At 38.7% G+C, this 13,690-nt stretch overlaps 1 protein-coding gene across 1 annotated transcript in view; it reads right to left on the bottom strand.

Annotated features, from left to right (window-relative positions):
• Lrp1b (LDL receptor related protein 1B) overlaps positions 1-13,690 on the bottom strand; it is a 1,777,071-nt gene that overhangs the window by 1,454,242 nt on the left and 309,139 nt on the right. Inside the window, exon 2 of the mRNA XM_041674488.1 lies at positions 9,543-9,665. Coding sequence (XP_041530422.1) covers positions 9,543-9,665 — 123 coding nt within the window. The remainder of the gene's footprint in view (positions 1-9,542; positions 9,666-13,690) is intronic.

Raw genomic sequence — 13,690 nt, 5'->3', positions numbered from 1 at the left:
ATGTGTTGCATTTATTGGTTAATGAATAAAGAAACTGCTTGGACACTATTTTAGTGCAGAATATAGCAAGTCAGAAATTCCAAGCAGAGATAAAAGAAAAAAGAAGGCAGAGACTTGGAGATACCATATAACCACTGAAGTAGAAAGATGCCTGTCAGAGCTTCCCAAAAACTTGCTGGTAAATACGAACCTTATGGTAAATTATGAAATAGTGGAACTGGGTTAATTTAAGATATAAGAGCTAGCTAGCAAGATTCTTAAGTGATTAGCCAAACAGTGTTTTAATGAATACAATTTCTATGTGATTATTTCAGGTCTGGGTGGCTGGGATTGAACAAGCAGCCTATACCTACAGACGTCCATTGAAAAAATAACTAGTTATAATAATAAAATGAAGTTTTTAAAGAGAGATAAGTAATATAAAAGGAGTAAGCTACATATGGATGGGACATACACAGGGTGTCTGGGTCCTGTATAGTAATATTAAATTTAAATTTTTAATTTCTAATGATCAAAAACAACAGCTGCTAAGAAACATTAGATCATGGAAAGTGTTGAGTTAAACTTTAGCCTATATATTTTAAAGATATTTTAACTTCAATATGAAAGTCAGGAAATGTGTTGTATTGGTAGGGGGCTGGGGGTTATGCCTTTGTTTCCACAAGAAGCAAATGATAAAGATTCCTTCAAAAGATATGATAATCCCTCTTCTTTGGGAACAGCTCTGAGAGTGGATGAGACATGATAAGACTACAGAGTCCTTATGGCACTTATTACATATCATTCTTTCATATGGCATGGATGGGATGTATATTACAGTTTTGTTATACAGACAAAATGGAATTATCAAGTTGACAGATGGTTTTTACCTTTGAAACATAAAAAGAAAATCACCTTTAGCAGAATTGTACATACAACATATTCCAGACCCGTGTTAACGCAGATATGTATATTGCCTTTAAAAGTTTGTGTGACTTAGGAACAAAAGGATCGGATTCCTATGAAGAAGACAAGTAGCCCAGGTGATCCAATCTCTCAAAATTTCTTGTTGCAGTTTCCTAAAAACTGCATCCAGAAAAATGTCAAAGCAGTTAGGTAAGATGGTCCTGCCTCAAAGACTGTTCCAGTCAAGACTGCACTTTCCCATCACACAGTGTCTGGACAACAAATGATACAGCTAGCTCCCTCAGGAATTTACTGACCATTATCTCAAATTTCTCAGGATCGCTTAAGGATGCTTTTGCAGAAGTAATTTTAAGAACATGACACCCACATTCCCAAGAGGTGGGGTAGGCAGTTTTTGGTCATTTGATGGATTATATATGTTTGACATCATTTAGGGGTTTGGTTGCAAGTTATTATTGGTCATGGTCAGGGGAAATATAACTAAGCCAAAGAGGTTACATTCAGGGATATCTTTCTTAAAAGAAAATTGGGGCATATAAGAATGATAGGATAAAAAGGTAGATTATTGAATCTTCTCTTTAACTAAAAAGCAACTATTAGCCTCAAATGTTTTAAAATGGCATAAATTTTTTATATAGTGATACAAATTTAACATTATTTTATAAGGTATTATGCCTATTTTTCTTTTGTGAATAAGTTCTGCCATCTTCCAATCAGGAAAGCTAATGTTTAAAGTTTTTAAGGTAAAATATTCAGTTAAATGTCAGTTTCATTGCATAGATCTGAAAGGAGCCAATATAGCAATTAGCAGGCTGGTGACACCCTTATCCTAATGACTAAGCCCCAAGTTTGTGTCTTATTATTAAGTTTGGGGGTGGAAGAAGTAGTGAGTGGAAAAGGAGAATGGAATCTTCATTAGAAATATGCTCTTAGCACACAACGTCCTATAGTGACACATTTACAAACATGTGTCGTTTTAGAAGTACTTTGAGTGAAAGTCAATGATTTTTTTTTTTTGCTCTGACTATAAGGAATAGAAGATCTTCAAGGATTAAATGTACTCATCCACAAGAAGTAAGAAGCCTTCGTCTCCAACCCCGCAATGCAGGATTAGTTGGGGGTAAATGATGGATTCACATGTTTCCAGGAAGTCTCCTAGCTCAGCCTCAGATTTGTCCCTGCAGAGCCTGCCAAGGCTTCTGTTTACAGTACATCATCCCTTAAGCTGTGAAGATTTGCGCAACAGAGTCTCTAGAAAGCATGTGCTTTATTCTACCATTTTCTTTGCATACAGCAGAGTTTCATTCTTGAAGTTTTGGTTCTGGCTAAGGACAGCTAACCTTTTGGATTCTGGGACCAGCAATTTAGGATCAGAGGACCCAAGAGCAGCAAATGGTGAGCTTTGGGGACATTCTGGAACTGAATCTGCCTTGTGAGCTTGTAGGACACTCAGTACTGTCACCTCTGCCTCCAATTGACCTTTCTTGGAGTTGCAATGACATGTTCAGAGACACTGTTATCTCACAGTGATACAGAGGAGAAATCTCACCCTGTTGCCCACTGTGCTAGGGAAATGAACTGACATTAGACAGGCCCCTTTAATTCACAGTACTTTCTCACCTTCCCATCACCCCTTCATATCAAACTCTTTAGTGGGTGTTTTTTATTATTAAAGAGGGGTCAAGGCTTTTGGCCTTTCTACTGCTAAGCAGAGGAGCTTCCGAATAAAATGAACAAAACAGAAAGAATTGAAAGAGACATAAACTGTCCTCTTGGGTCTCATCTGCTTTCTCTTTAATCTGTAAGATCATTTCTGCTTCTCTACCTAATAGAAAGTTTAGCTCTGAGCCTCCCATAGATGAGCTCATGGCAAAGTGACCTCTAAATCACGATTACTTGGGAACACGGACCATGCTTTTATCCGTATTAGTGTTCTTGTAGCCTATTTTCAGTGCCTTATTCTGCCATACATTTTAAAGGGCAGCATGTGTTTGCTAATAATGTCCCAGATGAATCCCATCATTTTATTCCTCTGACCAGCATCAGAGGAAGTTAGAAGGAAATTATCAAAAAGAGTTTCTATGTTATACTAGAGGAGAAAGTCCATTCATGAATATAAGAATTTGATTAACATCTCACTATCTAAAAAGAAGTTAATTCCCACAACAACAGAAATACAATAGAAATGATGGTCATTTCATGCCGAGGCACATCTAACTTGATGACGAACAGACATTTTCATCTCTCAGAAGTGTCTCTGTTCCTAGGACCCAGGAGACTTGTTATTTTTACTACATTGTTGAATTAGATAAGATCACTCCCGAAGCCGCATGAAACAGTTTTACTGAGATGACATTCCATGATCCTCTAATGATCTTACACTTTACAATTAGGTGGCCTGAGGGGTCTTCTTAGGAACTGATTCTTCACCTCAGTATTTTTTGGGGAAAGGGGGCATTTTCAAAGAAACACAAGCTGTGCCTTTACTACTCAGCCTATGTGGATGGCTACAAAAAATAACCAAAAATTCAGTGTCCTGACTTTCATAAAACCAGATAACAAGATATGCACAGCATGACTTTAGCATCAATTAGTGATGCTTTACACGAATATACTTATAACATTATATTTAACTCTGAATAAATAGTCTACATAGTGTCTTGTTGAGCAATAGCTCAAAAAGGTACCTATTCCAGGAAAATTTCTACATCAAAGTTTTCCAAATATATGAGTGTCATAAATCTAGTTATAAAAACTGTTCCACACTCAACTCAGATGACTTTATGTAATAGGTTATGCCTCTTCCCGGACACATCCCTAACTATAAAGCTTATTTTTTCAGTTATGTTTGAAGTAGACACAAAAGAGTGTGCCAGATGGGGAAGTAATGTCCTATCAAAGGCTTTCAAGGAAAAGTGGCCCACAGTGTTCTTGGAACCAGGAAAACAAGTGGGGTGCAAGGTGGAGAAGAGACCTTGATAGGTAATATGCGGCTCTTGAATTTGAAGCAGTTATTCTAATTTCTAGGAAGTAAAATATATTAGATGCAGAACAGCAAAGGCATTTATAAATAACTAGGATTTTGAGCTGGGCCTGCAATATAGTAATACCATTTCATAGGCAGAAAGTGGGCAGAGGGGAAGCAAAGTATACCGTGAGACATGCGACCAGCGGGCTTTGCCACTCAACTTCTTTCCTCTTACCTTTATTACTACTATGGCATTTAGGGTCGTAATTTGACAGAATTGAGAATCAGTGGGAAAATGGGCCTCTGAACACAGCTGTGGAGATTACTTTTGAAACATATATGTATGAATATATGAGGGTATGTTTGCATGTATGCTAATCGGTCATGTGTGTGATGGTCACGAAGACCAGAGAAGGGTGTCAGATGCTCTGGGACTGCAGTTAAAGATGTGATGATTGAAGTTTCTATGTGATGCCGAGAATTGAACCTGTGCCTTTTTCAAGAGTAGCAAGTGCTTTTAATTAAACCAGATAAAGTCTGTGGGGGAATTATCTTGATTATGGTTATTGAGAGAAGAAGATCTACAAAGAGTAGTTGGCACCAGTCCCTGACTGATACTCTGGACTGTATAGATGGGAGAAAGGAAATGGCTTTGGTGTAGGTATTTTATCAAATCAAGAGGAAAAGGAACTGAGGCAATTACCTCTACTTCACATCCCACCCAGAAAATAGGCTCGGCTGAGAATATTTGTTGCCCCATGACCCATATGATCAGTTCAAGCTCAGAAGTTCTGAGCAGAAACCTATCACGTTTAATTCCAAAAGAAGCTCTTCTTCCCACAGAGTGAGTGAACAGGCATTTGCCTGTTTTCTTTCCTTTTTCTCTTCTTTGTGTCTGGAATGCAACTGTCAGTTAGAGAAGATGGAGCAGCCAGCCCGTGAAGGTAAGACTGACAACGGCAAGCCAAGCATGGCAAAACACAAAATCACGAAACCCAGTCCATCCTGGAATGATCAGACTAATTTAATGTTGCCCCCATTTGTCCATCTTTGTAATATATATTTTACTTGTGAAAAGTAAGCTGCTAGGTAAACCACCAATTTTATAGCATGTACTCAGATCAGACCTGGCAAACAGCTTTGCGAATATAGAAGAAATGCAGAATTTGCAGACCGTGCTAATGTTGCTTCAGGCTGGATTTACGCTCATACACAAGTCTATGCAATATTTACTTGCTTTGTGTGTCTGAGCCACCCCCACATCACCACAGTACTGATGGAGGTGGGTGCTGTATCTTATCTGTTGCTTTAATTGGTTAACTAATAAAGAAGCTGCTTGGCCCTCTGATAGGGTAGAATTTAGATAGGCAGAGTAAACAGAACAGAATGCTGGGAGAAAGAAGCCGAATCAGGCAGTAGCCATGGTTCTCCCACTCCAGATAGACGCAGGTTAAGATCTTCCCTGGTAAGCCACCTCGTGGGCTACACAGAATATTAGAAATGGATTAGATCAATATGTAAGAGCTAGCCAATAAGAGGCTGGAACTAATGGGCCAGGTAGTGTTTAAAAGAATACAGTTTCCTTGTAATTATTTCGGGTGTAAAGCTAGCCGGGTGGTGGGACGTAGCCCCACTGCTCTTACTACAACACAGTACCCCACCACTCTCATTACAACGCAGTACCTCAGCATACACAGACCTGCAAGCACAGCTGTGGATCCGGCATGCTCCAGAAATCATAGTTTGACATTTATAGAGCAAAACGTAACTCGCTAACAAAATCTGATCTTTGGCTTATTTTTATCCTTCTTTTCTTCTTGATTATTTTTAAGTAATATTTTTCCCCCACAGGGAAAGCTGGCAGATAGTTTAAACAAAGAAACAACCAAGCATTAGAAAGGATAATACACGGCGGGGAGACCCAGGAAGCCTCTAAAATGTAAGCAGTGACTATCAGAATCCTTGACACAAAAGCCTTACTCACCCTACACAAGAACCAAACAAAGTCAAGGCACCAATTGTCACAGCTATCCAGGTTGCAAAATCTACATTCACTAAGGCCATGTTTGCACTCTGCTACTTTGCTCACTAAGATGGCAATATAAACAAGCTCTGGTCTATAGCCAAAGAACTCTTCAAGGGATTTTTCTGAACATTAATAAAAGCAGTAGGAATGTAGGACAAGTAGCAGAGTTAATACTTTCCTGGCCAAAAAAAGAAATGAGGTGATTTATGAGAACTTCAGCTCCCCAGAAAGTACCACACACCAGCTGGAGTTGATTGTTGGAAAGGGAGACTCATTAAGCATTGAGCAGAATAATTCTGCGAAGGAATTAAGATTTGAATATCTCTGAAGAATGCGCCTTTCAGGACGACTCCCTCTCCACAGATGGTGCCAAGCTTGCATTTCACAAAGAAACCTTTCCCATGTTTCCGTTCATCCTAGCTGCAAGCTACAATTGACAACAGTGAGTTGAAAGCCGTGAGTACAAAGCTGGAGACGTCTCCTGATTTCCCATTCTCCTCACCTCATAGGAACTAAAGGTGCTTCTAATCATTGTTTAGATACTTGAAGACACATTTCAAATTACACACAAGAAGAACTTCATCTCCACAGTGAAGAATTTGTTCTCGTATCTGACAGAAATATTAAAAAAAATATTTAAAATTCCCAAATATTAGTCAAGTCTTCCCAAAATGAAATCCACCATGTGGCAAGTTGAACTCAGGTAAGCTTTTTAAGTTAGTAGCTGGTAGTAATATTTAACTCCATCCAAATGGATATGAGAAAATCATCTCAAAGAAACCAAAGAGAGGAATAAATCAAATCATGGGTTCATTTAAACTCTCTTTATATCTTGGTTTTATTTAACTTTTTTTTTCCTCTGTGCATTTGTTTTTAAAGCATTTCAGTTATCAGGCTAATATCTTACTTTTATTCAGCAGTATCTGATTCCTGTTGGAATTTTTCACTTCAGAGATTCCATATTTCATCATAAATCCTCACTCATTCTTTTCCTTGTAAAGGCTAAGAAGATTTAGGGGAGAACACATTGCATCATATAGTTTAATTTAAATTTTAAGAAACAATGTGCTTTGTTATCTAATCACAGACAATAGCATGTCTCTCTATGCATAAGGAATCAATCTTCACAGCTTTGTATCCTGAGTGTGTTGATCTTTCATGTAGTAATTGGGGCGGCGGGGCTGCGTCCCCAGCACCCTGGCTGCCTGGCTAGCTTATGCCCGAAATAACAACACAAACTGTATTCTTTTAATCACTGCTTGGCCCATTTCTATCTAGCCTCTTCTAGGCTAATTCTCACATATTAATTTAGCCCATTTCTAATCATCTGATTAGCGCCCCTAGGTGCGCTTACCGGGAAGATTCTAGCCTACATTCATCCTGGGTAGGAGCTTCATCTCGTGTCTGCCCAGGAGCCGGGAGCATGGCATCTCTGTCTGATGTGTCTGCTCTGGAGAAGAGAGCTGTCAAGTCTGAGCTCACTCCCTCTTCCTCCCAGCGTTCTGTTCTGTTTACTCCTCCCACCTATCTTCTAACCAATGCGGGCCAAGCAGTGATTAAAAGAATACAGTTTGTGTGTTGTTATTTCGGGCATAAGCTAGCCAGGCAGCCGGGGTGCAGGGGACGCAGCCCCGCCGCCCCAATTACTACAGAATGGCGCCCAACGTGGGGCATGAACCCACGACCCTGAGATTAAGAGTCTCATGCTCTACCGACTGAGCTAGCCGGGCTACCCGCTTGAGTCGGGGGCAAAATAGTCCACGTTGGATGCCAAAAATGTAACGGCGTAAACAAATGCAGACAGATTGTAAAAATATATATAGTTTTAATGGAGAAATAGACTTACAGAACGACCGTTCCCGTGGAGACCAGGAAAGCAGAATGGGAAGGCTGGGAGCATGCTTGCCAAATTTATAGGCCAACATTAGCCCAAGGCGAACACGCCCCCTAAGGGGCGGGACTTATCCCTACACTTTCACACTGAATGCTCACATTTTTGGAGTTATAGTATTGTAAAATTATGTTATGGAGATTAGTGAAAACTTATAGGAACTTCACAAAGCACATTGAGAAGCACTGTGTTAACTGTAAAAGTCTAGATTAAGAAATCCAAATTTGAAATGTCTATATGTGGCCCTTCAATGAATGGTGTTATAATATGAATGTTCCTTTATGGCTACTGTCTTCCCATTTATATAATATTTTAAGGTTCATATGTGTTGTATCATAGGTAAGCAGTTTATTCATTTCTACTCACAAATAATACATTTGTAAGGATTAGCAGAACTTTTAATTCATTATAGCATTCTTATTTTCTTATCTTAAATCTATCGCACCCAGGACCTCAATGAAAAATTTTATAATTATTTGTAAAATTGGTAAAAATGAGAAATTTATTAAATACCTACAACCTCTCCCTGTGGAGATGGGTTTAAAGTAAAGACGAGCAAAAGACAAGCAACTCGCATATACACAATCACTTTCATCTATGCATGAAAAACTTTTTTTTTTTTTTTTTTTTTTTTGGTTTTTCGAGACAGGGTTTCTCTGCGGCTTTGGAGCCTGTCCTGGAACTAGCTCTGTAGACCAGGCTGGTCTCGAACTCACAGAGATCCGCCTGCCTCTGCCTCCCGAGTACTGGGAGTAAAGGCGTGTGCCACCATCGCCCGGCTTATGCTGAAAAACTTTAATAGGACTTGCAAACACAATGATTATTAAAGAACACTTATTTCGTTTTTACTGGCAAGATTTTAATAACTCATTCATTAGTTCTATTTGCACCATGAGTAAGTGCATAGTTAAAACCATTGGTTTGCCTTTTATGGTTTTATCGCCACATTATCAATCAACTGTAATATGTTTTTTTTTCCTTCATTTTGCCTTTACAGAAGGAACTGTGTGATTGTCTCGGGGATAATATTGATATACCGGCAAATCTGGACACACAAGGACCACAGACTGCAGGTGTAAGTTCTAAAAATATTGATATCAAAAGTAGTGTCTGGTTCACACACTGAAGAACAGATGAACATTCATAAAACTATGTGTCATTCAGCAGTGATCATATTATTAGTCACAGTTTTCGTATGCTGACATGTCCAGTGTAGTAAAATCCTCAGAGGATTTCATGTAACAATGTTTCAACTGGGCTTAGAACCCCCAGACATCAAGGGTGTCCCAGTCTCCTCTTATAAAAGTTAAGACCCTCACTGATAAGATTATCTAATCACAGATAAGATTAGGTTCTAAAGAAATTAGGTTCAGTAATCTGCAGAGTTATAAAAATTAGTGTAAGTGATGTGAAAGCTAGAGGTGAATTTCCTTAATGATGCATCTTCTATACTTTTCCTGCATCTCAAGGTACAGGTGACAAGCAGGAGCAAGGTTCTGTGTTGCTAAGCAAGTAAGTTGCCCAGTATCAGCACAGTTACAGTAAGTTACTTCAAACTCTACAACTGGACTTCGTCTCCCATTCACACACTCAATTCCGAAGAAAATAGAAACAAAAGATTTCAGTTCTGTCAGGTTATGCTTTAAAGGACATATAAATAGAACCAGCTAGAACAGCAGTGATCTGTGGAAGCAACTGCCATTTGGTTTCACATGGAAGCAAATGCAAAAGCAAAGAGCCTTTCTACTCACAGGTGGCTAAAGACTCATCGGACTCATCAGGGCAGTCAGGGTCCCCGTCGCACAGCCAGCTCTGAGAGACACAAGTCACGTGGTCATGGCAGAGAAATTCACCAGGATCACACGACTGCTGATCTGCAAAGGAAAATGTTTGGAAATCAAGGATGAATGGTCAGACCATGAACCGAAGAGCTTACAGAGTATACGTCATTTAGCATCAGCACCCTGAGCCACGCTGCTCAGGAGCAAAGCTACAGCAAACATTTCATCCAACTTTAGTTGTTCAGCTCGAGCACATTGCTTTGGTAGGCTTGACTCCGTTGTAGGTGCACACAGTCTGTTCTGAAAAGAGTTTAGAATTCTGTTTGTGTTTATGACTGCGGGCCTTATCACATCAAATATGGTGCACAAATGTTCCAGCCCGTGAGCTTGAGAGGCCATGCTGCATCAAAACAACAGCTAAATGACTAGAATTTCAGCTTTATCATCACTCCAAATAGGGCAAAACTTGATAGTCATTTAATACTGAAATTAAATGTCATTCTTCTTAACTCCCTATCCTGATATGATGCACCATGTCTTTATGTAAGAGATATCTGTATTGCAGAACTGATTACTGCTTTTAAAACTGACAGACAACAGGGCTGCTTCCTCTTCTCGGTAGTAAAACTTCCATCATGCTTCTTTTGATATGGCTTCTGGAGTTGTTTGCACGTACAAAATTTACTATTTTGCTTTTAATATTTTTAATATTGGGTTTGCCAATCTCTCCTAAGGTGCTAATGAATTCAGGGGATATTGATTTTCCTTGCTATATTTACTCCTAATTTATGGTTCTACCTGAAAATATTTTCACATGCATGAATTCGGAATGTTTCCTAGAAATGATGGCTAGTGACTGCAGTTAAAATAACAGTCGTTCTGGGTCATTCTCATTGTACTTTTGTCCCTTAGCATTATACAAAACCCTGGTGCGTCTTGCACCCAGTGTTATCTTTGATCCTGCGTCTTTCCTTTTCTCACATTTCATTTCCTTCTTTCTCCAAGCATAACTATCAATAAATTTATTACTAACAGATATAAGCACACAGCCTTTAATGTCCAAATGCTGGTAAATTTTTAATTTTTTTTCTTTCTCATATATTAGATAGTGTCTGAGAAGTAACACAATACCCTGCCATGCTTACTCAGTTCATCAACAGTACCTACGTCACCATCATCACATGACTTGGCATTGATTTACTTGGATACATTATTAGTTGGACAGAGGCTTTATGCTACATATTCAAAGATGTAAAACCCATTTTTTTTCCTGAAAAGATCTGATAATATATGTGTCTACTCAGAATTTTTAGACTTAATAAATGACAATACTACAAAAGAAATAAAAGTACCAAGGTATTTGGGTGCCAACAGCATACAGTTTAGGGGTAGAAGAGGAACTGGTTTAGGGTTTCTGTTGCTGCAACAAAACACCATGACCTAAAGGCAACTTGGGAAGAAAACGGTTTATTTGGTTTATACTTCTACATTATAGTCTCTCATTGAAGGAGGTTAGAACAAGAAGACAAACAGAGAAAGGAACCTGGAGGCAGGAGCTGAAACACAGTCCTTGAAGAAATGCTGCTTACTGGCTTGTTCCTCAGGGCTTGCTCAGTCAGTTTTCTTATAGAACCTCAAACTACCAGCCCATAGATGAAGCTACCCATAATGGGCTGGTCATTCCCTGATCAACCACTAATTAAGTAGATGCCTTACATGTTTGCATATAACCCAATCTTCTGAAGCATTTTTTTTTTCCAGTGGAGATTCCCTCCTCTAAGAAAACTGTGTCAGGTTGACATAAAACCAGCCAGCACAGGAACCTAATGTCTACAAGGCCATGTGTTTGTTCTCCAGAATCATACTCTCTCTCTCTCTCTCTCTCTCTCTCTCTCTCTCTCTATATATATATATATATATATATATATATATATATATATATATGCAGTAAGACAGACAGATTGTTCCAATACACACACACATGCACACAGATTGAAAGATAAAATTTAAGCATTTCTTAATAGGAGGGCGTGCGCTGGGTAAATGGTCAATAGTGTATTCTAATAGAGTTCAAGTGAATACAGATTAAATTCATTTCAAATTAGACTTGCATTTTTTCGCTCAATAATAGTATATGGTACTTATAAATTTGATCACATGTTTTGGTGTAAGACTTAGATTCAGTTTCAGGCAGTCACATAATATTTAGCGTTCATTTAGGAAAAATATGGGTTGAATTCCAAAGTAATTTTCTTATATATAAAGATAAAATCAGATTTATGATAAAATAATTTAAATAGTTGTGAATAACCATACAACTTTTTAAGAAAGGCTCAAAATATTACAGTGGGTCAAACATTGTTAATCTTGTTTATTCCATAAAATCCATAACAGATGGTTTGAGGGCCTGTCCCAACTCTGTTACCTTCAGGTGACAGATATTCTCCTTCAGTTTGAGAGGTCAAGCTGCAAACAATTGTCATAAGGAGAAGGATAAGAGCACAGTACCCACGGAAAGGTTTTATCTATTTGTGTAGCCTATGACTAAGTCCACATTAGTCACTTCTTGTATTGTAACCATAAAGAAGTATGGAGGAGCATGAACAGCCATTTGGAGAATTGGAGCAGAGAATCTCCGAAGCATTGGTCAGTGGAGGAGCTGGGTCACGCTGGCTCTTGTGGAGAGAATGTTAGAACCACAGGAAGCATCCAACAAAGATTAATCATACACAGGCCTTGTATCTTTCTGTTCAGAGATGTGCACTTTCTGTTCAGAGATGTGGCCAGGATGACGGAGCAAAACATAGTGGGAACTTAACAAATTAATCTTCTGGAAATCAAAAGTTTAAGAGTTAAGGATTTATGGCTATTACAAATGCTTTATAGAATTTCATGTATATAAACTTGGAAACTGATGTCTAGATCGAGTCTGTTTGTTATTATTTTGTTTTCTCTCTCTTCTTTCTTTCTTTTTGTTTGTTTATCAATACAGTGATTTTCTATATAGCTTTGTCTGTTCTGAATCTCACTCTGTACACAAAACTATCCTTGAACTCAGAGGTCTGTGTTCCTCTGCTTCCCAAGTGCTGTGATTAAAGGCATGTGCTTCCAGGCCTGGTTAGAGGGATAGTGTCTTAAAAATCAAGGCAAATCATAAAGTTAGAAAAATAAAAATTGCCTAGGCTTACAGAAGTCTGTCTTTCATAGACAGTAAATAAATAATAATGCAAACATATACTTCTAAAGCATTTTTATCTCTGCCCAAGTTTTGTTGTTGTTGTTGTAACAGAACACTGACCAAAACCACTTGGGAAGGAAAGGGTTTATTTGGCTTATAGTTTGCAGTACATTATTGAGGGAAGCCATGGAAGAAACTCAAATCCTAGAGACAAGAATTGTTGGGAATCTCCATCTCAGGACCTATTCCAAACCCCACCCTCAGAAAACCTGTCCAGTGATGGCTCCTCCCCTGTGGTTGTTCAAGACCATGCATACAGGGTGTTTAAGTGCCAACCCCTGGACCCACAGCATGGTCTCTTCTTCTTTCTTCCCCCGAGAATCACCCAGGGGTGCTTGATCATTAAACCTGGATTTTTTATTCAGCCTCATTTTACTTACTGCATCATTGGGGAAACCTAGTATTAGGGTATGGAAAACATTCAAGAACTGAAGCAGAATTCGTCAAAGAATACGTTTACAAGCTAGCAACCATGCTCACATTTTTCTACCACTATTTAAAATGTCTGGCCCAATGGCTTAGGGATGGTTCTGACCGCAGTATGCTGGACCCTATTGCATCAAGTAACCATCAAGAAAATGCCTCTAAAGACGTGCTCACAGGTCAGTCTGATGGAAACAATTCTACAGTCGAGGTTTTCTCTTCCCACAAGACTACATGTCAAGCTGACAAAGTTAACTATGATAGTCATTGTATCTTAATTTTGTCTAGGCATTAGGGGGTAATGAAAACAAAATTACAAACAACTAAAACTGTGGTTTACCGCACATTGTTCGCTTCAATTGTGTGTGTGTGGGGGTGTGTGTTTATGAGGATAGAACAAAACAGAAAAATGAGTTGACTGTGTTTACAAGATGTAAGTTCTTTGAAAAACAGACAG

The sequence above is a fragment of the Microtus oregoni genome, unplaced genomic scaffold, assembly GCF_018167655.1.
Source record: "Microtus oregoni isolate MIOR12 unplaced genomic scaffold, Mior012 000025F_ref0000491, whole genome shotgun sequence".
NCBI lineage: Eukaryota > Metazoa > Chordata > Mammalia > Rodentia > Cricetidae > Microtus > Microtus oregoni.
The sequence above is the reverse complement of the archived record's forward strand: the minus strand, read 5'-3'. Positions and strand labels throughout refer to the sequence as shown.